Source organism: Lissotriton vulgaris, chromosome 1_1, assembly GCF_964263255.1.
Source record: "Lissotriton vulgaris chromosome 1_1, aLisVul1.2, whole genome shotgun sequence".
In the NCBI taxonomy this organism is placed as follows: Eukaryota; Metazoa; Chordata; class Amphibia; order Caudata; family Salamandridae; genus Lissotriton; species Lissotriton vulgaris.
This window is the reverse complement of record NC_141685.1, coordinates 1,147,530,847-1,147,558,291: the sequence shown is the minus strand read 5'-3', so window position 1 is coordinate 1,147,558,291 and position 27,445 is coordinate 1,147,530,847. Positions and strand designations below refer to the sequence as shown.

The window sequence follows — 27,445 nt, the reverse complement described above, 5'->3', positions numbered from 1 at the left end:
GTGGTATTAGGTGGTTGATTGGCGAAGAAAGCTTTGAGTCTGATCTTGCGACAGAATTCTATTGTTTCCAGTTTGATTTTGGTGAAGTCTGTCTGCCTAGAAGGTACAAATCTAAGACCCAAATTAAGGACAGATTCTTCATCTTTTGTTAATGTCCTAGTGGAAAGGTTAACTATAGTGGAAGAGCCTCCTATGACTTGTAGAAGTTTTTCCGAGTTCGCATCTCCCATGGTGTTTTGAATCGTACTTTTGACTGTTGGCCTTTCTCTAAAAAAGGAGTTTGTTTTTTATTATTATTACCTCTTGTGTCTGAACCCGAGGATTCAGAAGAAGAGGTTTCTGAGAAAGTTTTAAACCTGTTTCGTGACCTCCCTTGAAAATTAGAAAGTGCTCCACGAGATTCCGTTTAAGAATAATGATCGTCTTTTAAAAAGGGATAAGCCCTCTCTAACGTGAAAGATTTAGAATCCCGTTCGTACTGGGCAGTTTTACTGTTAATAGTATTGTCTTTGAAGGTCTGAATTTCTTTATCTAGTTTCTCTAAGAGAGCCTTAGAGTCCGGAATCACCTGGTTGTCCCTGATCGCTTGCGTTAGATCCTCAATTTCCTGTAATTCCTTGGCACATAGTCTCTGCGCGGTTTCAATAGTATTGACCATCAGGTCCCTGCTGCACTTCGTAGTTATGCAGCTGAAACCTTTTTTATAATCTGCATCTTCAGTGAAAATCACTGGGACATTCTTAACCTGAAGCCCCCATGGGATGGTCCCACCCCTTAGGTGTTTCAGAAGAAAATGTCCGTGAAGTTCAGTGCGAATGTGCTTTTTCCGAAGTCTAGTCAGTTTATCTGTTTCGTTCTGCTGTTGAGCTGAAGAGCTTAATGTGACATCTGCAAAGGGGGAAGTGACCAGCAGGTTTTGAATATGGCTCTCTGAAAATGATAAAGTATCTTTCTCTCCCATAACTTAGGAGGGACAAGATGTCACTCCCTGCTGTTAGTTCGGAAATAAACCTACAACATTGAGAGAATCTTGGTACGACCTGTCAATTGGCAGCAAGACCTCTACCTCCATCAGGTGCGGGGCGGTCCGGGTTTAAGCCACTGAACCCTTAACACACCTGGAAGACACTTTGGGAAGGGTCCCTCGTGCGTGTCACGCATATATATATATAAATATAAATAATTCAATTTAAATGAAAACATTTTTTTTAATTAAAAAGAATATGTGTGTGTGTGTATATATATATATATATATATATATAAATAAAGTACTTATACAAAGTATATGCCTTCACCACGCATGCCTTTGCGTTGTAATGGCATGCGTGGTAAAGGCATATGCAGAGTAAATGTTTGCGGGGTCATGGCATTTCGTTGTAAACGCACTTGCGTTATAAAAAATGCAGAGTAATGGTATGCGGGATATTATCCTGCGGAATAACATCAAATATTCATATGTTGAGGCTAGAAGGAGACTTGAATTACGGTATGCTAAGGAAGAAAACTTAGTTATGTCTAGATCCAAGTTTTATGCCCAACATCAGAAGGTTTAAGAGAGCATTGACAAATTTGTATCCAGACTTTCTGAGTTTTCCACCAAATGTAAGTTTGGAGCTATGACAGGTAAGCTCATTAGGGACCAACTTATTGTTCAATGTGCCATTAAGAAAATCCAAGAAAGGTTATGGGCTGCCAGAAATCTGAGTCTCAATGATGCTATAGGCATAGCTAAAGTCTTAGAACAGTCCAGTTTGTACATGAAGGAGTTAGAGAAGACTGACCAAAAAGTAGATGTATCTGAGGGGTGGGTGCTGTCAATTAATTTCCCCAAATCAGTACTTCTCGAGGTAAACATTTTGTTCAAAGGGGTAGGTCTCTGCCTCCTCCTGTTTCAAAGTAGTCTTTCAATCGTTGTGGCAGCCTCAGCCATGGTTCGGATTCTAAATTTTGCTATGCAAAAAATAAGGAATGTTTGAGGTGTGGTCGCTTTGGTCACTTCGCAAAGATGTATAGGTTGGCTCGAAGGGGTGAAGTGGCTTGTGTTACTGAAAATAATTCTCAAATGGTTGAAATTCCTGACAAACTTTTATGTGTCGATGGAGGTGTGACTGATGATGGTGAGGATGATCCACGCAGACTCAACAGACCCAAGGTGTTTTTTAAAGTAAATGGTAAAGAAATGTCACTCATGGTCGACACTGGTTCCAAATACACGATTGTTCCCAAAACCTTATTCACACGTTTATGGGGAGGTACAGTTTTAGAACTAAAGAATATCACCCTGTCTGGTTATCAAGGGGAAACAATTGACATCTTGGGGTTTGATATCTCAGATTGAGTTTGTAGGGAGACCAGTTTCTGGGAAAGTTTATGTTTCAGAAAGTGGACCTGCCATTCTCGGTTGGGTTCACCAATTTGACTTACACACTAAAATTGACCCAAGGGCTCCCATGCAAGTCATGGTTGTTGATGATGATTCTCTTGAAAATATCCTGAATTCCTTTAAGCATGTGTTTAATGATAAACTTGGTCTTCTTAAAGGTTATGTACATAAGATTGTGTTAAAAGAAAATGCAAGCCCTGTACAGCACAAACTGAGAAGGGTTCCTGTAGTTGTAAGAGAATCTGTTAAAGCATTATTGGAGGAGATGCTCAAGGAGAGGATTATCGAACCAGTTGAGGCCTCTGATTGGGTTTCACCCGTCGTCATTACACGCAAGGCAGATGGCCGCCTGAGATTTTGCGTGGACTTGAGGTCGCTCAATCAGAACATCATGGCTGACACCTTCCCAATACCAAATATCAATGAACTTGTCATGTTATTAAAGGGTGGTAATCCGTTTTCAAAATTAGACCTTAAGATTGCATACCACCAAATCAAGCTTCACCTGGACTCAAAACCACTCACAACTTTCATCACTCTTGAGAGGACTTTCCAATTTACCCGCATGCCATTTGGTCTCTCGTCTGCGGCCAGCGTATTCCAACGCATGATGTCTCAAATTCTTAAGGATGTACCCAACGTCTTGTATTTCCAGGATGACATTCTGGTCTTCAGTACATCCATTCAAGAACACAATTCAATTCTCAATTAGACATTACAGAGAATTGCTGATGTTGGAATAACCCTGCGCAAGGATAAGTGCTCATTTCTCCCTGAAAGTGTTTAATACTTAGGTCACACGCTGTATTTCGAGGGTGTTAAACCCAAATTAAGCCTTCTTGGAGCCATCGAACAAGCCCCAAGACCCTTTCGACAAAGACCAACAAAGGAACTACTCAGTTATTGAGAGAGAGGCCTTGGCTGCTGCTTGGGGAGTGGAATATTTTCGCAATTTTGTGTGGGGTGCTTAATTCTCATTACGGTTTGATCATAAACCTCTCCTCACTATACTTTCTCCTGGTGGGGCTGGCAAAGGTTTCGCACGCTTGGCCAGGTTAGCGGCCAGGCTGCAAGAATATTGTTATGTTCTTGAGTACATTCCTGGTTTGCAGAAAAAACAAGCTGACTGTTTATCTAGGTTGTCTATAGATATTACACTGATGGACAACCAACATGATGATACTGTTGCTTCTGTGGAGGATGTTGTGTGTGATGGTAACACCTAACAAAGGTTCGGGTGAAAAAGTCAAAATGAACAATCAAACTTTAAACATAGAAAAAATAAAAGAAAAAGAAGAATGAAGAAGCCTATATGTACACATGGGCAAATTTTGCAAAAACAATTATAATTTATTATACTTGTACTTTTTTAAAAGGTTCCAGGAAAGAACAAAAACGCTCATAAAGAATGTTGGCATAACAAATACAAACAATTCACAAGCCAAACAAGTGGCTAACAGACAGACATTATATATACAAAAAGGAACAACAAAGACAAAATGCTATGTCCTTTACAAATTATGGCCACAAAATGTGTTGACGGCGTTTCAACCGCTAAGTTACTATGCGGTCATCATCCGGAAAGAAGATGGTTTGAGCGTTAAATTTCTGGGTATAAAAAGCCAGTCGTAAATGGAGTGGCATATAGGTAGAACTTCCAGCTGCAATAAGGTCAGTGATAGAAGCAGCATATTCTTTAATTCCAGGCGTGCAATTACTGCCCACTGATATCTTCAATACGAATGAATATGGTGGGTGGCCAATAAGTTGCGCCCAGCAATATGCCCAATTAATTGGTGAAATCAAGTCTCGGGATGCACTTACATCTGAGGGTGCCCCAACGAGGCCAGGGTTTGACTCAACGCCTTGTCAAGGCCCAATTTTGGTTGCCGGGCATAGCTAGTCAAATGACTAATTTTGTGGTTTATTGCAAAGTTTGCAAAGAAAGTGAGAAGAGACTCAAGGTAGGCAAGCAAGTGGCCATGGGTCATAGCTCCAATCCTGGCAAAACCTGGCATAGTGTTTGCATAGACTTCATCGGCCCGATGTCTGATCTAGATTAAGATTGTAAATTTGCCCCGGTTTTAGTGGATGTGTTTTCTAAGTGGCTTTCCGTGGTGTTTTTAAGGGAGATCTCCAGTATCTCCACCATTGAAAGTCTAAACAAAATTTTTCAGGAAGAAGGTACCCCTTTTCTTCTTATCACTGATAATGGTACTCAACTAGTTTCCCAGTATATGGCGATTTTTCAAAAAAAATATGGCCTCACTCACCATCGCACCTCTCTGTACAATCCCCAGGGAAATGGTATGGTTGAGTGGGCCAACAGAACTGTGAAGGGTGCCATACAAATGGCAATATCTTTAGGCTTTGATGTCAAGAAGGCTGTGCAAGATCTAGTGTGGGCCCATCGCACAACCATACAGGAAGCTACTTCCAAGTCTCCTTTTGAGATTATGAGAGGCAGGCTCCCTGGGAGCAAGATGGTTCCTTCCTGGCTGTAGGAGGGTGGGTACCTGACTATGGTTACCCCAGATTATTTGCCTAGTGTTTAGCTGGTTTTCGACTTAGTTGGCCTGGGACACTGCTAATCAGGGCCCCAGGCTATCTGCTCTCTCTGTATAATGGGCTCCATGCACCCTAGGTGCATAACCAATCTGGTACTGGACACCTTATCAGCCCATGTACAGTGCACTATAGGTGCCCAGGGTATAGGTGCATCCAAGGCCTACCAGGGGCTGCAGCATATCTTTTGCCACCCCTGGCTGGTCCTTAAATTGACACAACTGGCTGATCACTGAGCTGGGGCAAGGTGGTGTAATCACCCCTTGCTTAGATATAGTATTCCTATATCTAAACCTATATCTGGACACATATATACCTATGTCACTCCTATGGCAGGCCTTATCAATCCTGGAGGCAGAGTGCTTGGTTTTATGTGAGATGGTGCTCTAGCAGGAGCTGAGCCTGTCTGCAGCTGTCCGGACCAACTCCCTTAGCTGTTCCGGGATATTGCCATACCATATACTCTTAAGTGCATTATAATCCATTGCGGTTATGGGCTAACTTTGGTTTGGCTTTATCAAAACATGTCGTGTAAGGTGTCATACGATTTGGAATACTACCCCCTCGCCAGTCCTGGCGAATGGGGTAGCATTCCACCCTTCTAGAGGGAGAAGACATGTTACTTTACTGAAAAGCGGTTAATTCTAACCAGAGCCTCAGCATTGCAAAATGGATGCTGTTGCCACCGACACGAGTCTGACCTCCTGCTGCTGACAGAAACTTGGCAGAGGAGGCCTGGACAAAGGGTTTCCTGTCGCAGGGAGGTGCTACACCTCCCCAGACAGTAGATAGTGTATTGGGGCAGGGTGGGTTGAATGAAACTAGACACTGCCTGGGGAGCACAAGGCTTCCCCTTGCATTATCCGGTCAAACCGGTTCTGGGGCTCTCCAGCCCCAGTCCCAGCACGACCCTGGATAAAGGGAAAGGGGTGTAACAACCCCATTCCTGGGTCCCACCCATAGGAGGGACCTAGTAGGTAATCCAGCCCACTAGTTTGGAATAAATGTGGGAGCAGTGCCAACGCACATCAGATTATCCTGACTGAAACTTATGAAATGAAACTCTGGACCCTTCGACAGCTTACTCAACGTAGAAGACTGAAGAATCTCCCTTGTGGCCAAGGAGTGACCACCTTGTGCAATCAGGCACCATACAGCGCCTCACCGTTTGCTTTGTTGCAGTTGCCACCAGAACTCGAGCAACAGAGATCAACAAGACCCAGCTATCCTGCCTTCCAACACCCCGATCCACAGTCCCAGTGAATCTGAGACCCGTGGAGGCGACCGGAAGCATGGGGCCGGCATCTTGGAAAAACCACGAAGTGCTGACCGTGCAGCTTCCAAGGCTCCCTTGACGCTGTGCATTGGGGTTTGAGAAGCCCCAGCCCTGAGCAGCTTTTGCACCAAAGCTACCCCCTCCACACTCTCCGAGTGCTGCGTGGGGCCCTTCTGCATTTTGCTGCTCAACGCGTTGGACCGGTCGCTTGCCCGTTGGCTAGCGGCCCCAGTACCAACAAACCTTTAAATTTGCTCTGCCAGTCCTATTGCTCTGGGTTGGCCCTCGCTTCCCTGAAAAGGAGCACCCGCTCTGACCTTCCTGGTCCGAGTAAGAAGCGATCTTCGAATCCTGCTTGGGTTGCGCTTGCCAAGGTTTGTTTGCTCCAATCCGGAAGCCAACACCGCCGACAGCGAGAACCTTTCTGGGACAGCTCGTGATCCACTCCTGGACATCCTCGGTGCCCCAGAGTCCACGTGGCAGCGGAGACAAGCTTCACAACAACCACCTGATTGCGCCCGACATTGCCTGGTTCCTTCCTGGTTCCACCCTGGTCACTGCTGAGTGACCCAGACTCTGTCCCCTCTGCTTTCAGGCACCCTTCAGCTTCTATCCACCCTTGGATCCAACCGGTCTCTTCTCTTCAGGACGCCTGCAGCATCATCGTCTCCAGGCACCATCAGACTGCGTGACGAAACCCGACACACTTTGGCACCTATGCACCCGCTTCCTGTGGGTGAGGTAACTCGTGAACTCCGGTGCTCCTGCACTGGTATACACCTCTAGTGTCTAAGTCTAAAGTTTGGTAACTTCAGTCCAGTGGGAAGACTCCTTTAACAGTAACTTTGTAACTTTTACGCGCCATTGACTTTGCATTGGTGCGTGTGTGTGCTTTCAGCGCTGCACCCGATTCCCGCTGGCTTTTCCCGACTTCAGCATTGCTAGTCCCGATTGGTCCCAGCGATTCCCCAGGCCCTAGGCCTGACCACTGTTCGTTTAGTGATACTTATGCTACTATTTTAGTATATGGTTTGAGTGGCCCCTGGGCCTCATCCATAATTGTGCAACTTTTATATGTTTAACTGTGCTTTTGTTTAAACGCTTGTGCCTCTAGACTCATAAAGAGTATAGAGGATTATTCTGAGAATAAATACATATATTTTTATAATATATAACTTGTGTGGTGTCCTTTCATTTGATATTACAGGATTGTGTTTGGTAAAACAGCTGGCTTCACGTGCCCTCTTCAGTTAAGCCTTTAGGGCTGCTTAGTCCATGCTACCCTTAGGATAGCTTGTTCATAAGGTTGGCTTACAACCAACACCATAAGGGACTGTTTGGACTGATACAAGGTGCCCCCAGAATTGGAGACATCATATATCAGGCCAACTTCTCACACTGGTTGAAGGAGTAAGTACATAGAACTGGTTCTCTCTGTCCGGAGGTTCTAAAGTGTGCAGACTCCAAGGCTTATGTGTTAGAAGGTGACTGGGTAAAAATCTTGCCTCCCTGGTGCACTGTGGTATCGTTATTCAGCTTTGTGTGCCCTCATTACTGCCTGCAGTCTGCCCCGCTTGCCGCCTTGCATATTTAACATTGTGAAAGCGCGTTTGTGTCTGTGCTTACATTATTGCTGTTTTAGTGCATTCCGCCCCAAGCGCTCCGCTCCGCTGACTCCTCCGCTGCCATTTTGATAGTTGTTGTTGTCCTTCGTGGCCCGCCCCGCCTCCCAGCTGAGACGCCCTCGCCCCTCCCCCTCCACTATCCATATATGACAGTAGCTCCCGCGTGCAGCGTCCACGCGCAGCGTCCGCGCCCAACCCGCGCCGAAGGTGCGCCAAAGGTAAGCCCGTCTACGCCCGTCCGCGCCTGGACCGCGCCCAGCGCCAGACCCCCTGCCCCTCGCGCTGCCCAGCCCTCCCGATTTACCTACGATGCCGCCTCCCTCCTAGCCCTGAACCCCGGCCGCGCTCCCAACTGCGTCCAAGCCGCCCCTGGACAAACCCATGGCCCTTTCTCCTGCGTCACCTGCAAATTCAGCGGCACTGTCAACATCTCCACTACGCCCACAACACAGATCCCCGACCCCAATCACCTTCAATGCATCCTTCTCAACACCCGATCCGTCCACAGACATGCCATTGACCTTTGGAACCTACTAGACACCATTTCTCCGGACATCGCCTTCCTGACAGAAACATGGATGAATGCTTCCTCCGCACCCGACATCACCATTGCCATCCCTGAAGACTATAAGATCACTCGCAAAGACCGCACCAGCCACACAGGAGGAGGAATCGCGATCGTCCATAAGAAATCAATCCGCATCTCAACCAGCTCTGACGCCAACCTCGCCAACTCCGAACACCTCCACTTCCAGATCCACATCGACCCCAAGACCACACTTAGAGGCACCCTCCTCTACAGACCACCAGGACCCCGCGCAAAATTCAGTGAAGACATCACAGACTTCATCACCCCGCACGCGCTCCCCTCCAAAGAATACATCCTTTTGGGAGACCTCAACTTTCACCTTGAAAAGTGCCACGACCGCAACACCACCACCCTCTTGGACAACCTCGCCAACCTCGGACTTAAACAACTCGTCACTTCCCCCACCCACATCGCAGGTCACACTCTCGACCCCATCTTCACCTCCAGCAATCATGTCTCCTTCAGCCACACTACGGAGCTCCTCTGGACTGACCACAGCTGCGTTCACTTCACCTACAACAAACCTAAACCCAACATCCACCTCCAACCTACCCTGCAAAGAAACTGGAACAAAATCACCACGGACAAATCTCTGCATCGCTCCTTCAAAACACCCCAGCCCTCTCCTCTAACGCTAACGAAGCCGCCGCCAACCTCACCCTATGGTTATCCAACACCGCCGACACCTTAGCTCCACTGAAAAAACGTCAAAGTAATCCTGGCAGCAAGAAAGCCTCATGGTTCGACGATGATCTCAAGAAGTCCAAGAAACTCTGCCGCTCCCTTGAAAAGGCCTGGAAAAAAGACCCAACCACCTGCACTAAGGACGCCTTCAAAAGCGCCACCCGCACTCACCACCAACTGATCCGTAAAGCCAAGAAAACAGCATTCAAGGATCGACTTGACAACAACGCCCACAACAGCAAGGAACTGTTTAACATCGTCAAGGAATTTTCCAATCCCTTCGCCAATTCCAACGACATCACCCCCTCTCAAACCCTCTGCGACTCCCTAGCCTCTTTTTTCCACAACAAGATTGCAGACATCCACAACAGCTTTGACAACCAACCCGGAAACCAACCCACCCCACCATCTGCTGATCATCTTCCCCCCGTGAACACCCTTAACGCCTGGAACCCAATCTCCACTGAGGACACCATCCGCCTGATGAATTCCATCCACTCAGGATCCCCCACAGACCCATGCCCTCACCACATCTTCAACAAAGCAGACTCCGTCATTGCACCGCACCTCTGAGACGTCATCAACTGCTCCTTCAACTCCGCTACCTTCCCAGAAGACTGGAAACACGCCGAACTCACCGCCCTTCTGAAGAAACCAACAGCGGACCCCACCGAACTTAAAAATTACCGCCCCATCTCGCTTCTTCCATTCCCGGCCAAAGTCATCGAGAAAGCCGTCAACAACCAGCTCGCCGCCTTCCTCGAAGCCAACAAATCCCTCGACCCCTCACAATCTGGCTTCCGAGCAAAACACAGCACTGAGACCGCCCTCATCGCAGCAACCGACGACATTCGAACTCTACTGGACAATGGAGACACAGTCGCCCTCATCCTCCTCGACCTATCTGCTGCATTCGATACAGTCTGCCACAACACCCTTCTTCAGCGCCTCAATAACACTGGAATCCAAGGAAAAGCACTTGAATGGATCACCTCGTTCCTCACTGGAAGAACCCAGAGAGTCCGCCTTCCTCCATTCAAGTCCGAAGCCTCTGAAGTCATCTGCGGCGTACCTCAAGGATCCTCACTCAGTCCAACCCTCTTCAACGTATACATGAGCCCCCTCGCGGCCATCGCACGCCAACACAACCTCAACATCATCTCTTACGCGGACGACACTCAATTGATCCTTTCTCTCACCAATGACCCCAGCACCGCCAAAACTAACCTACACGAAGGAATGAAAGAAGTCGCCGAATGGATGAAACAAAGCCGTCTGAAACTGAACTCAGACAAAACAGAAGTCCTCATCTTAGGCACATCCCCCTCTGCTTGGGACGACTCCTGGTGGCCGGAAGCCCTCGGAAAAGCACCCATCCCAACAGACCACGCACGGAACCTAGGTGTCATCCTGGATTCTTCACTCTCAATGAACAGACAAGTCAGCGCCGTATCCTCTTCCTGCTTCAACATTCTTCGCATGCTCAGAAAAACATTTCGCTGGATCCCCTCCGAAACAAGGAAAACAGTCACCCATGCTCTGGTCACGAGCCGACTGGACTACGGAAACACCCTCTACGCAGGTACCACCGCTAAACTCCAGAAGAAACTCCAACGAATCCAAAACGCCTCAGCCAGACTCATATTAGACATCCCACGCAACGAACACATCTCTGGTCACCTTAAAGACCTCCACTGGCTACCCGTCAATAAGAGAATCAACTTCCGACTGCTTACCCACGCACACAAATCACTCTACGACATCGGACCAGATTGCCTCAACTCTCGACTGTCCTTCTACACCCCCTCCCTCCAACTACGTTCTTCCAGCCAAGCCCTCGCCACTATACCTCGCATCAACAAGACCACCATGGGAGGCAGATCCTTTTCATACCTGGCTGCTAAAACATGGAACTCACTCCCCCGCTTACCTTCGCCTCACCCAGAACCACCTAGAGTTCAGAAAGCAGCTTAAAACGTGGATATTTGACAAATAATCCCCCTCCCCTTCATAAGCGCCTTGAAACCCTCTGGGTATGTAGTGCGCTATACAAATTTGTTTGACTTGACTTGACTGACTTTCGAAATTCAAAGGACCTTACAAAGTTCTAAGTGCTTTTGACTTTTATGTTATTCTTGAAAATAGCGAACGCTGGAATTGACGTAGGGTTGCATTGTACCAAGAGGGGGTTGTGGTTCTAGTGTGGAAAAAGGTGAGTTGTGGTGGGTACCTGTTCATTTATGATGTTGAGTTTAGCCATTTTGGGGAAAGTCAACTAGTTCCCGTTGCATCAGAAGAATCTGTTTTTCCCAATTGTAACAGTGAAAGAAGCACCATTGATGTTAATTTTTGGTAATGGTGCAACCTAGAGGGTGGGTAGAGTTGTAGACCACCCAAGGATTATACTTTGTAGTCTTTCATGTGCTTCGCTTCATTTTTACGGTTTCTTTTCAGTCTTTTATTTTGGTTCACTTTCTTTCTTTGACTTATCTGTTTTCCTCTTCTCCCTGCTCTAGGTCTCCTATGCCCTTTCTCTTCTCTTGCATTTTCTGTTTTGTTATTTAACAGGAGGGCATGTATTATGATGAGCTCAAGGATGCCTCGTGTCCTCGAGGTCTCGTGGTCATCTATTAATGGAATGCGGGGTTTGAACGGGAAGTGGGGAGACAGTTGGGGTTAACGGTGGAGCGCTGTTGCCTGCCAAGTGTTGGTTCGCTTTTCTCCTGTGTTACTTGTAATAAAGACAACTGTTTATCACTCACAACGTCTTGAGTGTGACATTTCTTCACCACATGGCACACAACTGTGATGTCACAAGTGCTTCTGATTGACAGAGCTCCTGTATAAAACGTTTGTCGCATGACCAGGAAGTCGCTAGTGCCTCTGATTGTCATGGCTTCTGTCAGTGTCCATTGCCATATACATGTGACGTCAGAGGTGCCTCTGATTGTTATGGTTCCTGTTGGTGTCTGGTTGACACAGGTGTGATGTCACAAGAACCTCTGAATGACAGAGCTCCTGTATTAAACGTTTGTCACATGACCAGGAAGTCACTAGTGCCTCTGATTCCATGGGTCCTGTTGGTGTCTCATGTCATTTAAATGTGATATCCCAAGTGCCTCTGACTGTCATGGTTCCTGTCGGTGTCTGGTATCATATGATTGTTATGTCTCAATGCCTCTGCCTGGAAGGGATCCTAACTGTGTAGCACTGTAACACTAATATCCTTGCCGCTGCCCAGTAGGTGCGTGTGGCGGGTTGTTCGAAACTAAGATGAATGAATTAGCAACTTCACCCAGAACTTGATGCTTTCATTTATTTTTCAGGTGCATGAGGATTGTACCTCAAGTATGCCCCAGGCATGCGACTGTGGGCCCCTGAAGGACCACATTCTGCCCCCATCAGCCATATATCCAGTTATCTTGGTGAGTACAAAGTCTTGAAGGACCAAATCCTTAATTTTGCAGACATTCATACCTTAATGGTGGGAATGTGGGTTTCAGGGGGTATTCTGATCCCTAGAAGAATAGTTTGCTTCATGGTGGTGACTGCAGGCCCCTGAGGGGGTCACATTATGCCCCAGGCGGTCATGCATGCTGTCGTCTTAATTGGATAGGGGCCTGGGGAGTGTGATATTACAGTATTAGGCCCTGCAGAGGTCTGAATCCCTTCCTGCAGCCATATAGTCCTTTAACCGGGAGTGGGCAAACCCCTCAAAGGCCACAATCTGGTTAAGCCACACTTATGTTTTGTCATCTTGGTGTGTACCACATCTTGCCTCATGTGGCGTCACATACAGCCCGCTGTAGATACACATCCCATCTTTTGTGGTGTGCATCTCTTCCTCCATGTCCAAGAGCAAGGGAAAGTATTTCCCATAGCCCATCCCTCTGCCCAGCACCCTCTTCCTCCCTTGCTGATTCTTAAAGAGAGCTCTGCATTCTTACCCCATGCTTAAGATTGAAGGGCTGTGGGCTGCTGCCAGTATTTCCCTGTAGAAGGTCACAACACAACCTTCCCACCCATGAAATATATCCTTCAAAAACATTTTCAGAGGCCTACTCACTAGCGTATGACCTCCGGACATCTCCCTACGCACCCTACACTGCTATTAACTTTATAATTCCTAGTAGTTCCTCTAGGGCTTCACCAGATTATTTCTACCTTTGTGGACAAAAGGGAACTTCTGGATGGCCTTTTCCTAGGTCCAGACATCCTCTCTATACCCCTTTTGAAAACAATGCCCTGTGCATAAACATAGAGATCCCCTGCATATCCTCATAGCTGGCTCATATGACATTAGTGTAAGCCTAGACAACCCTCTGTATATCACAATCACATTCTCAAAGACTTCTGCGTAGGCCTCTCCAATGCTATTTAAACCTCCAGTAGACCCCTTGAGCCACTCTACAGGGACACCAGAGGGAACATTTATTTTCGTTGACAGCCCCATGCATATGACCATTAGAACCCTGGTACCCTCTGTACAAACATACATTGTCTTCTTCAGGTCAACAATAGACCACAAGATATCCTCTAGCCAGACCTAAACATCAACCTATATATCCCTAATAGACCTTATATGCCTTCTTTATCGACCTACACTGTCCCCTTTATATCCTCATTAGACCCCAGATGCCATCTGAGTAGGCCTTGACACATACATTAGACAACCAGATGCCCTCTTCTCAGACCTAGGCAGTCCTCTGTGTATTCACATCAAACCTCTAAAGGCTGTCTGCTGTAGGCTTGGCACCATAGATCCCCATTAGCCTCCCAAATGACCTGTGCCGAAAGCCAGGACATCCTGCAAAAGCTGACAAGGCAGCTTTACTCATTTTGCCTCCTGTGTTTCAGGAGAGACAGAACAGTCAGAAGAATGGCATTGGCTCCACGGACGAGTCCACGCCAGCTTCCAGCACTCCTGACGGGCAGGCATTACGGGTAAGAATGTTTGCACTAACATGTGTAGTTCATCCATCTGAATAGCAGAACAGGTTTGGGAGGGACTGCACAGATTTAGGTTTTTAGGGGTTAGCAGAACCAAGCTCTACCTGCTATTGGAACTGGTACAATTTGGTAGATCTCATTGCAAGGGCTGTGGAGTTGTCATATAGAGCTGGGAAGGTGGGTTCCATCTGGGCTTGTTTGTGATCAGCTACACCATTCTCAGGACTCACCTTTCTCACTAGTTGCCTCTTCTCCATCTCTGCCCAGATCCTCGCAATACCGAAAACGCACCCTCTACTGGTCTTCGTCAACCGAAAGAGTGGGGGCAAGCAAGGCGAGAGGTAAGAATTGGGACCATTGTTCTGTTCTTAAATATCTTCCTTAGTGCTTTCTTTTATCTCCTGTCTGTGGCTTCCCTCTGCCATGTTTGTTGGCATTCGTCTTGTGCTAGGTCTGCTGGTATAGCTTCTGGGGATCAATGAGGTAGTATTATCGAAGGAGGTCATGGAAAAGGACCAGACATCCTGTGGTGCTGGGCTATTTTAGTCACAGCGAAGTAGGCGGTTACTGAAACAGTGGCATGGGCATCTCTGCATGCGCTGACACTTCTTTAACTTGGCTGGGGTTTAGCTCTGATGGTGAAGCATTCTGGATATAGCAGGCATGTGCTGCTCGATTTTTGATCAAGCACCACAGCTTGAATTATATCCCAGGTCTCCAGTTTCCAAGATCAGCAACTTATCCAGTAGACCTATCCAGTGGACCCATGTATACTTGTGTATCTGTGGACCACAAACCCAGCTCTCAAGCAGCAGAACACTATCCAGAGCCAGGGAGGGTCTGTGATGTGGTAACACAGGTGAAAGTATGTGTATGGGAGTCTCTTAATGTGACTTGTGAGACTAAGAAGTGATTGCTAATTTCCCGTCAGATGAGCGATCCCATGAAAAGATGAGTTTTCAGCTCATTAAGCCAATGACGTACCCTAAGCATGTGAGTAATCCTATTGTGTTTACTTAGACCATTGATAAGTTGTACTTTTGCAGCGTGAATCCTTTTCTGGATTCACATGCTGTGCATTATTCTGCCATCTAGTGGTTGGGTCCAGAATTGTCTCTTTTTTTTCTTCTTGTTTTGGTCGCTGTCGACCACATTTGGTGCCAGTTACGTCCGCTTTGTGAAGTCAGACTGTATCCTGGAGGTCGAAGTGTATGGTAACGGAGACAACAAAGAGGTGACTGGGCTGTTCCTAGAGGAATGGAAGGAGAGAAAAGGAAGGGAGGGAACGGTCACTAGGGAGGGGCTGGTGCTCAATTGGAGGACCACCCCTGGGTATTCAATTTGTTGGATATAATGGCCTCACACACCCTTGCGAGTGTCATGCTTCATCATCGGCAATGCTCCTCGTTGGGCAGGCGGTGCATTGCCCAACGGGCTCACCTCAAAGAGGGGCTCTTTATCGGAGATCTTTTATCCAACTGCCTTATGGTGAAGTGCGGGTGAGGGGCCAGGAAAGAGTAGATAGTGTGGGTGAGGGTAAAATATGGCTCAAGGTACCGGAAACAAATTTATTCTGGTGGTCCTCTGCCACAAGTGAAATCAAGGATAGCCGGTACTCGTGGGAACTATGGTTTCCCAGAGTGAACCAGGGCTAAAGGTGCAAAAGGTGTGGTCGACATGTTTCTCGCATCTAGTTCGTTGACTGCGATTCTTCAGGACCTATTGGGAAACTACAATCTACTAAACATGATCTAGTAATAAGTATCAGTTTAAACAAAGCACATTAGTTGTACTACCTGTCTGACACCGTTCCTACCTAAGGGTTAGGGTTAAGGGGTGTCAACAGTACCCGGCGGATCTGGCATCGGGCGAGAAGCCAATGTGTTTGGGCTCTGACTGCCTGTGCCGAAGCCTGCTGCGCCTACCCTTCACACCGGGTCCGGATAGTGACGTGTATGGTAGCCATCTTCAGATTCTTTTTTCCGCCATTGGGTCTGGAAGCAAGATGGGAAGCTCTGAAGATTTTTCAGATTTTTCCCAGAAAACTTCAAGAAAACCGAAAAAAGGCTACCATGAATCTCATCTTTCATCGACCCCGTAACCGGGGACAAGAGTAGAGCTCCGGCGACAACACCATAGAGGACCTCGTCGGTCCTCAAATGGCGAGTTAGGGGACATGGAAAATACCCCCTTCAAGTTTTGCCCCAAGTGCCTCCACAAATACGCTCAACAAGACCCACACGTAGTCTGCAACCTGTGCCTGCTCAAGGATCATCAGGACAAGGACTGTGAGGCCTGTGCGGCGTTCCTGTCGAAAACATTCAGAAGCTGCCGAAACCAAAGAGAGGCCCACTACACCACGATGCCGTAGACCACGAAGAAAACATCCCTCAAAGTCAACATCCCTCAAAGACCTGGGTTTCTCCAGCGAGGAGGAAGAACGTGGAGTACCAGCAGAATTGACGCACAAGGAAGTCGAAATTCTAAAAGGGGACTGTAAAAAAATCCACGCCCACAAGATGGCGAGTGAAAATTCGAAGAAAAAGGATAAGATAAGACACCATATATATCCGTCTGAACCGAAGGGCCACGAACATAAGGTGCAACCCAGGGCAGCCCAATGCCGAGCAAAAAGGCGATCGCGGGTAAGCCGCAATTGAAAGTATCCCACGGAACCCAACCAAAGGGTACAGAGGAGGGAAAATCGCCGAAGACGCCGAAGCAAAGGGTCGAACACGAACCCACAAAGAAAAGCACTACGCCGTCGAAATCTGACGTGGCCACTATTAAGAAGAGAAAATCTCTGGCCTCTGACGCAGAGAGAGCTCTCAAGGTCGAAAAGAAAAGGAAAAGACTTGAGGATAAAATGGCAACACTCCTCGAAAAGAAGGAGTTTGATGCCTCTCTAAAGGATTTTCGAATCCCTAAAACCACGTTGCCAAACCAGAAAACGTTGACGCTGAAGAGGCGGAAAACGCAGAGGGAGAATAAGAAGGTATCTTCGACTCACCCCCAACCCCAGAACCTCGCGCCGAAAAGCCAAAGGAATACGGGGAGCTAACAGATAAAGAGGAAATCTCAGAAAAGTTCGACTTTTGAGGAGGAGGTATGCAGTTATCCTTCGAATGCATCACCACCAGACGACATGGCTTTCTACAATGGCTTGGTCAAAAGGGCAGCGGACCATTTCGGAGTCGCCCTCGAGGAAGTAAAAGGAGACACATGTTTTCTCCTGGAAACCTAGCCCCTGCCATAAAGAGGACTCAATACCTCCCAATGCTTCCAAGCATACTGGCTCAAGGCAAATAAGCCTGCAAGAAACCAGCTTCAAGTTAGGGTGTAACACCCAGGATAGAGAAGAAATATAAGGCCTTCTCAACAGAACCTAAGTATATTCAAGGAAACACAGTGCCAAATTCAATTATTGTAACCACAGCCAGAAGAAGGACTAATGCAGTCTCTAATACCGGCCCTCCACCAGAAAAGGAGAGTAAGAGAATGGACATGGTGGGAGGACAATGGAAAAGAAAACGGTAACACAATGGCGCTTTGCAAATTCGCACACCCGACTAAATAGATAAGGCCTCCAACAATGGGACGAAATAGAGGAGAACCTCAATAAACTGCCTGAAGAGGACAAGAAAAGAGCAAGGTCTATTGCCCAGGAAGGTACATGCCTTAAGTCAGCCCATGATGCTGCAGACACTGCCAATAGGCAAGTGTGCACAGGCACCATCCTCAGAAGACATGCCTGGCTCAGAATATCAGGATTCAAACAGGAGGTTCAAATCTCTATCATCAATAGACCATTCACTGGGGACGCACTTTTTGGGAAAGAAGTGGATGAATACCTCCAGCAGATTAAAAAGGACAACAAGACTGCTAGGGCGATGGCAGCCCTACAGCAGAGAGGTTCCTTTAAAAGAGAGGGTTTCAACAACAGAAAGACCACAGGAAGAGATGCATTTGGTCAGGATGGCAAATGTTACAGCAACCGCAAGGTCTAACCCCGGGGCAACAATCAAGTGAACAGGGTAGCTACCAAGGCTGGCAACAACAGCAGAAGCAGCCCTTTCAGGGGAGAGGCAGAGACCAAACCCCCAGAGGAAGAGGAAATGGCACTCACAGAAAATACCCCACACAAAACACCAGTGGAGGAAGAATATCCTTTTACCTCAAACAGTGGGAAAATATCACAACGGACAATTGGATATTAAATTTGGTACATAACGAGTATTGCATAAAGCAAACAAAAATGCCACTTGCAAACTTACCAAACACAAGAACATTCCTGAGATCAGATCTAACACAGCTAAATTCAGAGATCAAGGAACTATTCCAAAAACAAGCAATAGAAGTAGTACCAAAACAGGAATGTTTCAAAGAAAACTACTGACCGTACTTCCTAGTACCGAAACAGGACCTAACTTTAAGTTCAGTCCTAGACCTAAGGTTCATAAACAGGTTCATACTAACACAACGCTTCAAAATGTGTACTCTTCAAGAAATAATCCCACAAATTCGAAAATGGAGACTACATGGCAACATTAGACCTCAAGGACGCCTACTTGCATATTCCCATGAACAAAGGACACAGAAAGTACCTGCAGTTCCTACACAATGGAACACATTCTCAATTCAAAATACTCCCCTTCGGGATAATATCAGCTCCACCTGTCTTCACAAAGTGTATAGCCGCAGTGGCAGCCCACCTAAGAAGGGAGGGAATCCATGTCTATCCCTGTCTGGACGACTGGCTCATTAGGGCGCACTCAAAGCAAACATGCCACAATCATGCTCAAACAGCCATCCAAACCCTACTGGGACTGGGTTTCTCAATAAACCACAAAAAGCTTCAACAAAACCAGAAAGGGAAAAAACCTTGCTAGAGCAAGATTAATTTTAAGGAGTGCGACAGCGTACCCCATGCAAAAAAGGATACATGCTATCCATCAAGTAGTGACCCTCTACCTGAGGGGACAATCTCTGACAGTGAGGAAGGTCATGAAACTGATGGGCATGATGGAATCATGCATCCCACTTATCCCTCATGCCCGCCTGCACATGCACCCATTCCAGGAATGGCTTACCAACAGCTGGTCTCAAGCCACAGGGAGGATCTGGTGGTTGTTACACAAAAGGTGCAAGCAGAGATACAATGGGGGACATCCAACAACATAGCACAGGGGAGACCTTTCAGGAACCCAACTCCATCTGGGACAATCACCACAGATCCATCCCTCAACGGTTGGGGAGCACATTACAATCAACTCAATGTACATGGTCAACGGAACGAACAGGATTCCATAAAACACATCAACCTCCTGGAGATGAAAACGCTTTCTTGCACTGAAAGCATTCCAGAAGCACATCCAGGGGAAGACTATCCTAATCCGAACAGACAATACAACAACAATGTTCTATCTGAACAAGCAGGGAGGTACAAAGTCCTTTCCCCTGAGCAATCTTGCACAAGAAATCTGGAAATGGGCAGTACTCAAAGAATCAACCTACCAGGACTACAAAACATTACAGCGGACCAGCTGAGCAGACAGAAGAACTGCTTCTCCGATTGGGAGTTGAAGCAGAAAACAGTATAATACCTTTTCAACCTCTGGGGAACACCAGTGATAGACCTGTTTGCAACAGTGCAGGACAAGAAATGCCAACTCTTTGCCTCGAGGTTTCTACACCACTTGTCAATGGGAAATGCACTTTCACTCAACTGGTCACAGACATTTGCTTGCACCTTTCCATCCAATACCCCTGATGCAAAGAGTGCTAGAAAAAACAAATCGACCAGGAACAAACATGATCCTCATTGCCCCTCAATGGCCAAGGCAAACATGGTACTTAACCCTGCTGCAACTATCCAAGGGGAAGATTATCAAAAACAAAGCAGACAGGGACCTGCTAACAGTGCAACAAGGCCAAATCTTTCTCCCGGAACAAGCAACGCTGCATCTGGTAACTTGCCACCTGAGTACATAGAATTTGGCCACCTCAAGCTGCCTCTACAAACAATGGAAATTCTAAAAGAGGCAACGAAAGAGTCAACAAGACACTGCTGTGCAGCAAAATGGAAGGGATACACCACCTAGTGCACCGCTAAGAATAACATCAATTCCATCATCACATACCTAACTGACCTTTTGGACAACAACATCAACTACTCAAGCATAAAGGTGCATCTGGCTGCCATAGTAGCATACACAAGAGGGATAACATGCAAAGGTTTCTTCACAAGACCTGTAAATAAAAGGTTTTTAGAAGGATCAAAAAGAATTGCCCCACCTAGAGCAACACCAGTTCCCCCATGGAGCCTGAATACAGTACTTGCTCAACCAATGGCAAACCCCTTTGAGCCCATACATGCAGCAGACCCCAAGCACATTACTCCAAAGACAACGTTTCTCATCGCTATTACTTCCTTCCGGAGAGTAAGTGAGCTACAGGCTTTAACAATACACGAACCATACTTGCAAATCCACAAGAATAAAGTAATCTTTAAAAAATAAACACATTTCTTACCAAAGGTGGTATCTAAATATCACTGAAATCAAAATATCATCCTACCAGTCTTCTTCAAAAATCCAAAAACAAAAGGAGAAAGAAGCCTCCAAACCCTAGATGTAATGAGGGCATTACTGTATTATCTGCAAAAAACAGAATACGCAAAACAAAACAGTTTGTCGCCACATAACCAACACAGGATCACTGGTCACAAAGGCTACAATTGCATGATGGATAGTACAAATCTTCCAATCATGTTATGCCTATGCCAAAAAGAACTAACAATGCGACCAACAGCTCACTCCACTAGAAAGAAGGGAGCAACCCTAGCTTTCATGGCCAATGTACCCATTGACACTATTTGAGCAGCAGCACATGGGCATCACCACACACTTTTACAAAACATTACTGTGTGGACTTACAAATGAGTAAGGAAGCTCAAATTGGACAAAAGGTGCTCCAACACCTGTTTGCAAGGTCTTCCTCTCACCACAGCCTCCCAAGCACAGGAGAAACCGCTACTTGATCTAATGCACAGCATGTGAACCAGAAAAGGATTCACGCTGCAAAACTAAATTGTTACTTACCAGTAGGAGTAGTTTTGCAGCTTGAAAGATTTTCTGGATTCACATGCGACCACACAGCCTCCCCTACAAGGAAAACAAACAGGTGGGGAAGAAAATTATTACACCAGTTATTTAATGCCATCTCAAGGACTACAAAATAGAAATAGGTCCAGAAAAAAGAATCTGAATATGGCTACCACGCACGTCGACCTCCAGTACACTAGATGGCGTCACACAGGAGACGTACCTGGCACCAAATGGTGGTCGACAGCGGCCAAAACAAGACAAGAAAATAGAAAAAACAAAGACAATTCTAGACCCAACCACTAGATCGCGGAATAATGCACAACAGAATTCAGAAGAGTAAGGTGAAAGTCTAGGGCAGTTGTGAGTAGAACGGTACCTCTGTACAGCTGGTGGAGACAAACCAGTAGTCCGCTGTGCCAAAGCCTGGCTCTGGGAGGAATTATATCACTTTTTCAAAGCTGCGATTGCTGATAGTAGCATGACTCTTTCTTCTTTGTGACTGCAAGATCTTCCAGGAATCGAAAGGTCCATGTGTGGTGTGTACCATGCTTGAGCATTTTGTTCAATATACACATTTGAATCGCTAATAGTGTAGCATGTACCAGCTTGGCAGACAGATGTGTTCAGTGTATTTATACAGTTTGGTTTGTAGTTATGTGCCCCCTGATGTGTTGAGAGACCATTTCCAAACATATCTGCGTGGCCTGTGAAGTAAAGGTGGAAGTTTAGATGTCCATTCAGGTTGCCTTGGGTATTTCTGGTTGGGCGATGGTTATGCACAAAGGAATCTGAAAGAGAGTATTTATTGCTTGTGGTCTCCTCTGATGGATGGGGCCTGTTCCTTTACAGGGGAAGTAGAGATGGTTCAAGTCACGGAGTGCATGATTCACGTCATCGGCAACAACTGGGAGCACCTAGAAACAGACTTATTGTCAATGTCAGCACTTTAAACTGGACCATCTCTAGGAGGAACCCTTAATAGACATTGTACGCAGGGAAGGAGGAATGAGGATGGAAGATCAGTCAAGGTGGTGAGAGGGAGAGAATCCTGTGCATCCTGTTGTAACACATTCAACTGCACAGAGCCCTGGATAGAGGGTGGACACCTACGCACACACTCCTCATTTCCCTTAGTCATGGGAATTCACAGATAAGACAAGGTTCTGAAGGTCTAGATCTTAAGCTACTGCTGTCTGGCTCACCTGTCACACCTTCAGCTCCACAACATACCCAAACACATTCTAAACCAGGCTTTCTTCTTGTCATTAACCCCCCCCCACACACACACACACACACACCTGGTCCCAGAGCATCTCTTTGGTGGTCATATAAAGATAGGGTATCTATGTTTCCTCCAAAAACAGTGTATGAGCGCATGTTTGGTTGTCTTAAGAATCCAGATTTGTGCAGATGTGAAGAGTGAACCAGTGGCATGAAATGGCATTTTTAATACCCATGAACATGTATGAAGGTTCATGACTTGTTACCTGTTCTAACTACACATGCTCTCTACCTGCACACTAGTCAACCTTGCACAGGTTGTACGTTCTGAAGCCTAAAGTGTTGTTTCCAGCTCTGATTTGGTAATTCACCATTGAAACTTTTTTCACAGGGTGCTCCGGAAATTCCAGTACCTGCTCAACCCAAGACAGGTGTATGATCTTCAGAAAGGTGGTCCGGCCCCGGGGTAAGAAACTTCATCAGCGGCAAAGTTGTTCCAATGAGGAAGGCCTTTATCTTGTTATCCTGACTTCAGTACCAGACAGTCTCTTAACAGACAGTTGCCAGAGTAAGGGTGCCGGAAAGATGTGGTAAAGAAGTTGCCCACTGACCGGTACAAGAGCAGGACCCCTGGGCCTCATTCTTAAACCAATGTGCACATGTAAGCGACACATAGCTGTGCAAGTAGCTTACGTTACAAGTGCAAATGGGCATTCAAGAGTAGGTACAAGAAGAATCTCGCAATCCTGTGAGCGTTCACGAACTGCTAGTAGATTGTATGCCATTGTCTGCTGGCGATCTACTGTCTTTAAGTGCAAGAATAAATCTGTTTTCAGGATATGGAGTGGGTACCTCTAAAATTGATGAGGATTTAAAGAAAAGGGATCCTCCATAGGGAAAGTTTCTTTTCCCCTTTAAAAAGAATATTTAAATAATTTAACAGGTTTAACTGTACTGATGCATTATATTTCTCCGTTTGGAAAAATACATCTGCAACATTTCCCGAATAATTAAATGTTTTTTGCTTGTCAGTACTCTGCAACAGTCGCAGGAGTACTGGGTGGAATTCTTTGCAATTTTAAATAAATTTAGAAATCGGTTACAAATTTTGGTGAAATCTACAGAAGCAGAATGTCCAACTTCCTTTTAAATCCCGGCACCCTCATCACAGCTGCCTACATATATTAGCACTCTTTTCCTGGAATATGGTATACATTCCACATGAAACTGAGGGCATAGGTTCACGGGGGCCATCAACAGTTTTACATTCAGCAGACATATTTTAGTATAGGTTTCGGCTAAAATGTATTGTAACAAAAAATTATTGAAAGTACCCATCCTGAAACACAAAAATTGCAGCCTTTTCTCAATGAATGTTGATTGAGGGGGAACCCCCGCCCCACACCGATCCAGCATGCAGCTATGCAGTTGCCCACCAAGTTCCCAGTAGACAGTATAGCATGGTTAGGAGAAAACAGGCCTAGAATGTCGATGGCGGAAAAACAGCCACTGATGATGATACTAGCCTGCGGCGCTATCCTTTAGTTACCCTTCCATGGCCAAACTTAAAGTTCTTGGACGTATTTCTCCATTTTGTTACCTGAAAACCAGTGGTGGCTAGCTTAAATTAAAAATGGTGGGGTGTGAAGGTGCACGACTCACCATAAATTCGGGAGCACGACCGGTGTGGCACTTCTCTTTGCCACCTACGAGCAGTAAAAGGAAGGACTTCCTTCCTGCTTGTGGAATGCAACTCCAACCAATCCAGGAGCTGCTCTTATGCTGTGAAAGCAGCTCCAGGGTTAGTCGCAACAGGCTCACCCAGCGCTCATTTTGAGTCTGGGGGCCCGTGTCAGCTATCCACAGGCTGTTTCACAGCCTTTGGATTGCTAGGTCTTGAGTGCGCATGTCGAGTGGGCCGTCGTAAAGTCGACTGGCCAATCCATCATGTGCACTATAGACCAGTGCGGTCATCCTGCATTTTCAGGATTCAGCCCCACACTCGCGCTGTACACAGCGCGAGCCGGTGTGGTGACAAATAAATAAAATGGCATTGACATGCCATTTTATTTGTTTGCTTGCTGCGCCTCCAGCAGGCCTGGACGACGCTCCTGAGGGGGAGCCATCCCTGAAAACCTTCTTCTCTAGACTGTTGAGAAAACTGATCCACCCAAAGAGTACTTTCTCAGCATGCTAAGGAAGTTGTGAAATAAGTGAATTTCTCAATTGTTGCAGCCACTGGTGATTAGTGCAAGACTTAGTCCAATGGTGTAACACTAATCATCAACATTTCAGGGAAAGCTGAAATGATAACTGCTGGCTCTGTTGAAGTGTGCTTACCATTCTTGAACATTCTCTTAAGATAGCTGCTGTGTTGACATTTAGACAGAATAATAAAGAAAGAGAAATCCTGGTATATTAGCCACATACATAAACATAGTTTTGTCTGATTAATAAAGCAAAGAAAATACTGATGATACTTTTTCATTCTTATTGGTTTGTTTCACAGACTAAATTTCTTCCGCGACGTGCCCGACTTCCGGATCTTGGTGTGTGGTGGGGACGGCACTGTAGGATGGATTCTAGATGCTATAGGTTGGTGAAATTTGAATGGCATGCGAAGGGATTAGTGGGATGTATTGAAAAGGAAGTAAGCACTTTTGTTTGTTTAGCTGTTTTATTTATGGCTAACATGCTGCTTTTGTCCATTGTTGGTCAGAATCTCAGTAAGCACTTTGGGGCATATTCACAACAGAATTGCGAAGTGTGGAGTTAAGCAAACATTGCTCACGCCATGCTTCGCCATTCTGAAAACGCAGGGATGCACCGTATTCACAAAAATGCGGTGCATCTCTACTTTTTCCCCTAGCGCTGGCGCTAAATCTAGCTACATATCGCCAACGCAGGCACCCTTGCACCGTAGTGCAAGGATGCCTGCGTTGCGGGGAATGATTGTTTATGTGCAGTAATGGACACCTTCCTGCATATACGCAATCATTAATGGTGATTTGCTGTTTCTATGTGTGCTGCAAAATGCAGCACACATAGAAACAGCAACAACCAGGAGAAATTAACAATTTCTACTCGTTTCACAATGTTGAGACCAGGTTTTCCCTGGTCTTAATTTTGGTGCTGCCTCCTTTTTACGCCACCCTTGTAAATAGGGGGCAGCATCAAAATCAATAGGTGTAACGGCAGAACGCCCACTGCAACACATATTTCCCATCCCTTTCAAGCTAAGTGTAGCGTTAAAGGGGGCCTTATTTGCAAGTTAGCGTTAAGCTATGTTAAGTGGCTTAACGCTGCCTTGTAAATAAGACGAAGTTAAAAGTGACATACCTTTGGCAATATGGGCTTATAAATATGCCCCATAGAGTGAGCATAGTACATCACAGGGTGTATGATGGGAGGGGATGGAGGGCCTTCACCCTCTGAAACTCACAAGCACCAATACCTCCAAGGCAGCATAGACGTTCTGGTTCTGTTAGAAGGTTAGCAGAAGGCTCTTGGGATGTTCTTAAGTGAGGGCAGACACTGTCATGTGGGTTTCCTGCAAACGGATCTTTTATATAAGCTGCGATGTTCTTAACTGGTCATGTATCTTTTCAGAACTTTCTTTGTGGGTGCCTTTGAGGCTGTGCTCCTTTCAGCATCACTGACATGAGAGAGAGCTATTATGCTTAGTAAACCAGCCACTCTTTGGTGTGGTCTTGCATATGAAAGGTTCCATCCCATTAACAATCTGTACGCAGACTTTCGATGTGTAAAATCCCAAGATCTCATGGGTATTTAACTGCTACAGTACTTTAACAGTAAGAAGTACACCATCTTGCAAAAATGCTTCATTGTTTGTTGCAAAAGAAAATAGCTTTTCTTCAGTATACTTAATAGTGCAATTACACTCTGCAATATTGTGCAAATAAAAATATACCGCATGTGTTTTTTAGGCCATTGCAATCATTTTTATGGCATTGGTAAATCCCAAGGAGAGTTGCAATGGCTTAGCAATGATGCCCCAGTCGCTGGAGCAAGCAAGGTAAATTGGCCTCCTGCCCCATCCTGTACCTGCACAGTAAAATGCATCCATTCTCTGAATTCATTAGGCCCCTAACACCTCTGGACCCTAAAGCCAGTACACCTGCTGCACTATATTGATAGCTATACCGTGGCTGGTTTCAGTGCAGCCCGCCTCGAATTGGCAAGGAAAACAAGAGAGATGCAAATGCTAAAATGCCAGTAGTGGTTGTCTCCGCTGTGATGCTACTAGGATGTGATGCACAGGGGAAAGGGTATGGTTCACCCTTTGTGTCTTGGATGGCAGTCTTTAAATTGGGATATCAATTCTGCTTGCTCGCCCCACACTATAGTGGTGGTGGGACAGAATATGTGTAGTGGACCACGTGCTAAGGAAGGTTGAATACTGCGTTAGGCCAGACTTCAAATGCACATATTGCAGCTTTTGATTGCTTTTGTTGGACTATCTGAATAGTAAATGCAAAGAATGTAATGAATTAGGTGGTGGAGTACCGTGGACTCCTTCAAATGGGTGGGATACAAAGGTGCCTGAAACATGATGACCAGTCACAAAGTTGATTCAACTACTACACCTTAAAAACCAATTCAAATAAAAGCATGTGCTCGTCAGACTTACTCCAGTGGTTAGATTGTGATATCGGACAAGAGAGTTATTCTTGTGAATCTTTAACCCTCGGTTTTAGAAGAAAATAGAGTTAGGCTCGGTCAGATAGCAGGATGGGTGTGTAATTGAAGCATTAATACCATGTTCACTTTGCTTGTGCACCTGCTTGCTTCGAGCAGGCGGAAAGGCAATGGTGAGAAAGTGCGCAGGACACAGCAGTGGGGATTGTTTTTCAACAAGACGTTTTGCGGACAGAAGGGTTTCAAGGTCAGTCAACCTTCCTCCCTCTGACATATACATGAAATAATGAATGCACTCCGATACCTTTTGTGATGTAGCTCTCCTTCAACATTCCATTACATCCTTAGTAACTTGGGCTTCGGTGCTGCACTCCACTTTTTGAGCTG

General features: G+C 46.1%; 1 protein-coding gene across 8 annotated transcripts in view; it reads left to right on the top strand.

Moving 5' to 3' along the window:
* The window catches only part of DGKA (diacylglycerol kinase alpha), a 458,241-nt gene that overhangs the window by 370,919 nt on the left and 59,877 nt on the right, over positions 1-27,445 (top strand). For 6 of the 8 annotated variants that reach the window (XM_086963920.1, XM_086963931.1, XM_086963978.1 and 3 more), the window contains 5 exons: positions 12,449-12,547; positions 13,980-14,066; positions 14,340-14,413; positions 22,791-22,865; positions 24,909-24,994. In XM_086963920.1, coding sequence (XP_086820046.1) covers positions 12,449-12,547; positions 13,980-14,066; positions 14,340-14,413; positions 22,791-22,865; positions 24,909-24,994 — 421 coding nt within the window. The remainder of the gene's footprint in view (positions 1-12,448; positions 12,548-13,979; positions 14,067-14,339; positions 14,414-22,790; positions 22,866-24,908; positions 24,995-27,445) is intronic. The other 2 variants (XM_086963960.1, XM_086963969.1) reach the window with 1 other exon arrangement.